The sequence below is a fragment of the Solanum tuberosum genome, unplaced genomic scaffold, assembly GCF_000226075.1.
Source record: "Solanum tuberosum cultivar DM 1-3 516 R44 unplaced genomic scaffold, SolTub_3.0 scf00011, whole genome shotgun sequence".
Lineage (NCBI taxonomy): Eukaryota > Viridiplantae > Streptophyta > Magnoliopsida > Solanales > Solanaceae > Solanum > Solanum tuberosum.
The window spans coordinates 4608-13170 of NW_006238938.1; the positions used below are offsets into that span (position 1 = coordinate 4608).

The 8563-nt window shown below is 32.4% G+C and overlaps 1 protein-coding gene across 1 annotated transcript; it reads left to right on the top strand.

Moving 5' to 3' along the window:
- The first annotated feature begins 4056 nt into the window (after window positions 1-4056).
- Window positions 4057-4452, top strand: LOC107062695 (uncharacterized mitochondrial protein AtMg00820-like). The gene is made up of 2 exons (XM_015313635.1): window positions 4057-4145; window positions 4209-4452. The coding sequence occupies exons 1-2, from the start codon at window positions 4057-4059 to the stop codon at window positions 4450-4452; spliced, it is 333 nt and encodes a 110-aa protein (XP_015169121.1).
- Window positions 4453-8563: the final 4111 nt, after the last annotated feature.

An 8563-nucleotide genomic window follows, 5' to 3' on the forward strand; every position in this document is an offset into this window, starting at 1 on the left:
CCGATTTTGCAAAATAATTTTTTACACCCCAAACAAGATTTAACAATTTTCAATTGGAGTTTTTGGATCAAATTTTACACTTTTTGCTTCTTTTCTTTAAAAACACCAAGAACACATGAAGAACATAAACAACTACCAAATTTTCTATCTGACACTCGAAACTCAAACTTTTAACCAAAGTCAACCATACCAACAATTCTTAGCTCAAAAGAGTCAAAATTACCAAAAACACACCTGATCGCATCAAAAACCACAACAACCATTCCTGCAACACAAATTCACAACAATAGGACATTACATATTTGATAGGAAGCTGACCTTTAAACATGTCAGCACACATTTCCGTCTCCACCGGTTGTACTTTATCAACAACTTTTTTTGGTATAAGTAATAAGCACTTTTATCCTTATCATATTCCTAGAAGGTGATCATAATCCTCCTCTTTTTGAGAGAGCTTTTGGGGTGTGAGTTAGGCTTAAAACCTAATTTAACATGGTATCAGAGCAAGACCCATCTCACCCAATGTTGGACCCCCAAAATCTAGATTGCCCACACACCAAATGTTAAGCACTGGGCGTGAGGTGGGGTGTTAAATAATGACAAAAAGTTTCATATTGATGGTTAGTGAGATGTGTGGACTCCTTATAAGGCTTGGGCAATCCCCCTCCCTTTGAGCTAGTTTTGGGGTGTGAGTTAGGCCTAAGACCTAATTTAACAGCTTCAATTATAATGAAATCCCACCGACGCCGCCTTTGTTCGTCGGAGACTGTTAATGTTAGTAAGCAAAACTAAAGAGGACAAGTCAAATTTGGAAAGTTATAAGTTAGTAGTTCCATTAGTTAATTAGTTAAGAATTCTAACTAACTATTCAAGAAGCACTGTATATATATAGATAGGATTGTACTCTGTAAAGGTTAACACATCAATAAGAATATTGAGTGAGAGTTTTTAGACTCCCAAGGATAATTTTACTTCTTAAGAGATTGTGTCTTCTTCTTCCCCTCTATCTTCTTCTGCTTCTAATTCTCTTTCTTCTTCTTCTTCTTCTTCTTCTTCTTCTTCTTCTCCAATCTAGTCTTCATAAACTACATGGTATCAGAGCTTTCAAGCAAGAGATTCATTGCTTGATTCTGTAATTCCGCAATTTTTTCTCGATTGACATTAATACAGATTCAAAGGTTCGACATTGGTTCAAGAAATGGCACCAAATTATGTTGATTCTCAAGGTCAAGCCACGAGTACCAATGGAGGAGTTGTAGCTGTGATTGATCACAATCACCCATTGTTCTTGCACTCTTCTGATGTAAGTGGGATACAGATAATTTCGTTTCAGTTAATGGAAAATTATTCGATTTGGTTCAGATAAATGAAGATTGCGTTGATAGGAAGAAACAAACTGGGAATGGTTGATGGATCTTGTAAAAAGGAAATGTTTCCAGGGCTAGAGAACAACTGGGAAAGAGTCAATGCCTTAGTTCTGTCTTGGATCATGAATTCTGTTTCAAAGAGCTTGTTAGGAGGCATAATGTATGCTTCAAGTGCTAAAGTTGTATGGGATGACTTGTTCGAAAGATTCAACAAGGTGGATGGATCAAGAACATTTAATCTTCATAAAGAAATTGCCACCTTAAGTCAAGGCACCAGTTCTGTTTCTGTATACTACTCTAAACTCAAAGGGTTGTAGGAAGAGTTTGAAGCTCTAGCCCCAATCCCGGGTTGTCATGGGAGTGGTCAAAAGAATATGGGGTGCATCTATAAAGTCTGAAGTTGTTTCAGTTCCTCATGGGGATGAATGACTCCTATCTGCAGGTAAGAAGTCAGATTCTAATGTTGAAACCAGTGCCTAGTGTTAATCAGGCATATTCTATGATTCTAACTTATGAGAGTAAAAAATTAGTTGCAACAAATGCAGGAGTGTTAGGTACTGGTCTAGTTAGTCTATAAGGATCGTTTGATGCTGTCATGTATTCAAGGACTAGTAGAACTCAGAATAAGCTCAAGAAGAGGTATAATCTGGTGTGTGATTTTTGCAAGGTCAAAGGACATACCAGGGAAACTTGTTATAAGATTATTGGATATCCACAGGGTTTTAAGTTCAAAAAGAGAGGGGTGAGTAATTCTGCATATAATGTCACGGGTGAATTTGATGATGGTGTGAGATCAAAATCTGAGGATTGTGTAAGGTCAAGTGCTAGAGGCAGTTCTAGTGATACAAGAAGTGGACAATTGAGATTTGATGCAAAGATTAAACCACCAAATCGAAACCAACTGTAGTCCTGTACATTGACTAGAGAGCAGTACAATCAGGTCTTGCAACTTCTTGACAAAAAGACAGAGGTTCCACACAGTGTAAATGCAACAGGTATGAACTCTAATCAAAGAACTCAAAGTCAAAATACAGGTTGGATATTAGATACAGGGGCCACCAATCATGTGGTGGCTGATCTGAGTCTCTTATCACACCAGTCCATCTCTAAAGTTGATAATCCAAAGAAAGTGCATCTTCTTAATGGGGATAAAGCTTTAGTTACTCATCTAGGTTCTAGCATATTAGATGGGACAAACAAAGTGTCAGGAGTATTCTACATTCCTCAATTCAAATTTAATTTGTTGTCTGTTGCTAAGCTAACCAAGGAATTGAACTGTTCATCTTCCTTCTTTCGTGACTTCTGCTTATTTCAGGAACTCTTCAGTGGAAAGGTGAATTTGATTGGTATAGAGGATGGAGGATTGTACATTCTAGCCAACAAAATAGATAAAGAAGATGATGTGTTGTCAGCCAGACATTCTGAGCTTAGTGATAAACATATTGTACAAATTGATGTTCAGTTACTTCATAAAAGACTTGATCATAGTTCTAGTTCAGTACTTAAAAAGTTGTTAAATCTTAGTTTGGTAGATATTACAAAATCCATAAGCAACTGCACTATATGTCCTTGTGCCAAACAAGATAGAATTCATTTTCCTATAAGTACATCTAATAGCTTGAGCAGCTTTGATTTGTTACATAAGGATGTGTGGGGTCCTTATAAAAGATCTACTTTTGATGGTTTTAAGTATTTCTTAACTGTTGTAGATGATTATTCTAGAATGACTTAGGTGTTCTTGCTAAGAATGAAGTCTGATGTGTGTACTATACTGAAAACTTACTTGACTTACATCATAACATAGTTTAATAAGCAATTTAATGTTATAAGAAGTGATAATGGTACTGAGTTTGTTAATACAAGTTGTAGTGAAATGTTCAAAGAACTAGGGATAATACACCAAACTTCATGTGCTAATACACCCCAACAAAATGGAATAGCTGAAAGGAAGCACAGGCATATTTTAGAGGTAACAAGAGCCATAAGGTTTCAAGCAAATATTCCTGTGATGTTTTGGGGGTTGTGTGTTAAAGCTGCAGTATATATTATTAACATAATGCCTAGTAGTGTAATTGGTAATATATCTCCTTTTGAAAAATTGTATAACAAACAACCTTCTTTACATCAATTAAAGGTGTTAGGGTGCCTATGTTTTGCAAAGAAAGTAAATGAAACTGACAAATTGAAGCCTAGGCCTACAATTTGTGTATTTTTAGGATATGCTGAAACTCAAAAAGGATATTTGTTATATGATCTAACTAGTAATGTTTTCTTGGTTAACATAGATGTAGTATTCCAAGAAGATATGTTTCCATTCAAACTGAAGTCCACAAAGACAGTTCCTATATTTACATACAATGCTGTCAATCATGAGGTTGATGAATTGGAAGGAGTTCCAATAGGAACACACTCACATCAACATACTCAAGCCGATATATTGGATCAAAAACAATTTGAGAGTGTGGAGGTGGAGGCTGCAACAGACCTACAACCACCAGAGGAACCACCAACTGAAATACAAACAGAACAACTGTCTCAAACTGAAGTGAGAAGATCATGAAGAGGAACTAAACCACCTTTGTGGCTAAAAGACTTTGTGTCTCTGAACATTCATGAGGGACCATATAGTATGGACAAATATCTATCATATGACAACATTAAACTAGTTTATCAAACATATTTGGCAAAGATGTCAAGTGTTGCAGAACCACAGTCCTACAAGGAGGCAGCATCTGATCCTAGATGGACTGAAGCAATGGTTGCTGAGATCAAGGCACTGCAAGAAAATCATACTTAGGAAATAGTTGAGCTACCAGAGGGTAAAACACCTATTGGATGCAGATGGATATTTAAAGTTAACTACAAGGCTAATGGAGATGTTGAAAGGTTTAAAGCAAGGCTAGTGGCAAAGGGGTATAGCCAAAAAGAAGGCATAGATTACCAAGAAACCTTTAGTCCTGTTGTCAAAATAAAGACTGTCAGGACTGTCTTGGCTATTACTGCACAACAACACTGGCAGATACATCAAATGGATGTATTCAATGCATTCCTTCAGGGAGATTTACCAGATGAAATCTATATGTAGTTACCACAGGGATTTGAGAGTCAGGGGGAGAATAAAGTATGTAGACTCACTAAATCCCTCTATGGGTTGAAATAAGCTCCCAGACAGTGGAGTGCAAAGTTGTTTAAGGCATTGCTAAGGTTTCAGTTCAAGCAAAGTGAACATGATCATTCCTTATTCATCAAGCAAACATCAATAGGATCAGTGTTTGTTCTTATATATGTTGATGATATGTTAATTACAGGAAGTAGTGTTCAGCTTATTGAATAAACAAAAGATAAACTGAACCAAACATTCAAAATGAAGGATCTAGGTGAGCTCAGATTTTTCTTAGGGATTGAGTTTGCCAGGTCAAGTAAAGGCATACTGATGCATCAAAGAAAATATGCATTAGAACTGATTTCTGAAATAGGATTGGGAAATGCAAAACCTGCAGTGACTCCTATTGACAACAATAACAAGCTGACTTCAAAGCAATATGATGATTATGTCAATTCAGAAGGTGACAAAGAAGATCCTCTAGCTGATCAAAGCATCTATCAGAGATTGATAGGAAAGCTACTATATCTTACAATGACAAGGCCTGACATTGCATTTGGAGTATAAACATTGAGTCAGTTTCTACAACAACCTAAAAAAACCCATATGGAAGCAGCTTTAAGGATTGTTAGGTATATAAAAGGCCAGCCTGGTCAAGGGATATTGTTATCTAGCTGTCAAGACAACAAGCTTACAACATTTTGTGATGCTGACTAGGCTTCTTGTCCTCTTACAAGAAAGTCTGTAACAGGCTATTTTATCAAGTTTGGTAACTCAATGGTCTCTTGGAAATCTAAGAAACAATCTTTTGTGTCTAGAAGTTCAGCAGAAGCTGAGTATAGAAGTATAGCTACAACTGTAACTGAAATTATTTGGATGTTGGGTTTACTAAAGGACTTAGGGATTGAAGTGCAGAAGCCTGTAGATGTGTGTACAAATAGCAAAGCAACAATCTTGTTAGCTGCCAATCCAGTGTACCATGAGAGAACAAAGCATATTGAGATAGATTGTCATTTCATAAGGGGAAAAATTGTACAAGGAATAATATGTACCAAGTACACTCCTACACATGAACAACCAGCTGACATGCTCACCAAAGGACTGACCAAAGTTCAACATCAACTACTTAGTTCCAAGCTTGTAGTACAGAACATATTTTCACTTCCAAGTGTGAGGGGGAGTGTTAATGTTAGTAAGCAAAACTAAAGAGGACAAGTCACATTTGGAAAGTTATAAGTTAGTAGTTCCATTAGTTAGTTAAGAATTCTAACTAACTATTCAAGACGCACTGTATATATATAGATAGGATTGTACTCTGTAAAGGTTAACACATCAATAAGAATATTGAGTGAGAGTTTTTAGACTCCCAAGGATAATTCTACTTCTTAAGAGATTATGTTTTCTTCTTCCCCTCTATCTTCTTCTGCTTCTTATTCTCTTTCTTCTTCTTCTTCTTCAATCTAGTCTTCATAAACTACAGAGACGATGACCAGCCGATCGTTTAGACCCCTCTAGGTTTTGTTTTCTTTTTAGTTTGTAGTGTCTTTTTTTGGACTAGGATCATTATTGGGCCCGTGTTTCTTTTTAAATATTTTTGTTATTTGTTTTTCAATAAAATGAGCTTTTTCCGATTTATTATTTTTTTAAAAATAAGATTTTAGGAATCTAGAAAGGAGTTTGAGCCCGTTTGGATTGGCTTGAAAAAAGTATTTTTTATGTCAAAATTTAAATGTCAAACTCAAATGACTTTTAACTAAGTCAAAAAATAAAAAGCAGGGAGAGACCTACTTTTGGTTTTTGACTTATTTTAAGTCATGTTAATTTATTTAAGTCATTTTTTACATTGCCAAGCACTTCTTAGCTTATTTTAAGTTGTTTTTATATTTGCTAAATACTTCCAGAAATCAGAAATTGACTTATAAGTATATTTGACCAACTTTTAACCCAATCCAAACATCCTCTTTAGCTAACATGATGAATAAAGCATAAGCTAGCTTATTTTTAATATTTTAAAAACACTAAAAAATTATCTTAACTTGTAAATATCTAAAATAATAAATCCAAACGTGTTCGTAGGCATTATATAGGTAAAGGACAGTGGGGAATACCTACATTTGCAGTAGTTGTATGAATTCATGGCCCACTAAAATGTCAATTGTTTTAAAACGTGGAGAAAGGGAATTACAGCAATACAACTTTGTTACTCTACTTCCTTCTCCTATTTTTTTTTTTTTCAATTTGATTTTTTTTTTGGAATTGACACAAAGTTTTAAAAAATAAAAATATTTTAAATTTTTGATGCTTTAACTTAACAATATATAAAATGTATTAAAACATTTTTTAGTTTTATGGTGTTAAATTTGGTATTTGAAAGTTAGAATTAAAGAATTTATAAAAAAAAAATTATATTCGAAACTTATTATGAAAAACGTAAGATAAATAAATTAAAATAAAATAAAAAATAGAACAAACAATTTTTCTGAAGTTTTTGAGAAGTTAATTGAATTATGTCTTATTCCAAATATTTTTACACTAAAAACAACTACATTAATATTTTGTAAGCATAATTTGAATAGAATCACTTTCTACTTTGAGAGTTGCTTTATTTTTATTTTTTTGGTAATTTGAAATTTGATAATTTTAATATTATAAAATAGCGTTTAGCATTAAAACAAATCATAGAAACTTCTCAAAAAAAATCATAGAAATTTCTCAGATTAAGAATAATAGGTGCTCTTTCGGTCTATTTTTATTTTTCTACTATATTAAAAATAGTTATCCAATAATATTCGTCTAGTTTAAAAAATCAAGAGATAATTTATCTTTTTATATTTATTTTATCTTGCTATTAAATACTATTTAACATGTAATACATTTTTCAAAACATTTAATTTAATATATTCAAAGAGTAATATAGAAATATTACTCCTATTAATTATTGTTTCTTAAAATGTGGCAAGTCAATAATGGACAACTATTGTTGGACAGAGAGAATATGCGAAAGTAGTAGTAATAACATAAAATATTACGAAAAATATATTTGGCAGGACAAAATTTTGACACAAATGACACGACCTTACTTTTTGGGGGTAAGGTCATAATTTCAAAGGTATGCGAATGGTATTGCTGTAATTTTATTTTTTTTGCACCCAAATTGCCCTCTAAAGTAAAATCACTAAGAAAAAGTCTTAGACTCTTAAAGCATTAGATGGTTTCAAGAAATCACACCGTGCAATACGTTTTTCCTTTTCAATAAAATACATTGCCCAAAAAAGCATTTATTACTCTTATTTATATCCACTTCAATATTTTATTCACTCTCTTTCTTTCAAATTTTTGATCTTTCATTGTTGTTTATTCTTCCATTCTTCTTCCTTTTCAATATCCTACAATTTTCATTCATAAATTTCATTTCATAGGCAAGTATGTCTATGATATTTTTAAGGGGAAAAAACAAGATATATTCATTAAATTTTAAAAACATTCTTTAAATTAATATTTATTAATTTATTGATTTATTAATACCTCTACAAAATAATATTTTACAATTTCAATAATTATATTACACGTTGAGGATAGCACTACTAATTTTCATGAAATTCAAAACATTTAATGAATCCATTATTTTTTTAATAATAATTTCTTAAGAGTATTAATTGTAGGGATAAAATGAGAAAAAAAATCTTTAATTTTATCTTAATTTAATAAATAAACAAGTAATTTAATATATATAAATAAATAAAGACAACCAATTAATACAACTAATATGACATGAAAAAGTATAGAATTGCGACGTAAATGTATTTGGGAGTAAATTCCTTAGATAGTCATCCATGTTTGGAAATTTACCTTGTAATATCACTTTTGTTTCTTTTAAGACCACAATATTACCGAGTTATTCCTATTTTCCTCAAAATATAAACCACGCTCCTAACGAAATGTCATGCCATATTATTATTATTTTTAACAAAAAATATTTTTAACAATATAATAAAAATATTTACCTCACTCTTGAATTTTATAAAAAGTAATAAAATTTTAAACTTAAAATTAACTAATATTTATTATTTATATGTAAATATTTTTAAAATTA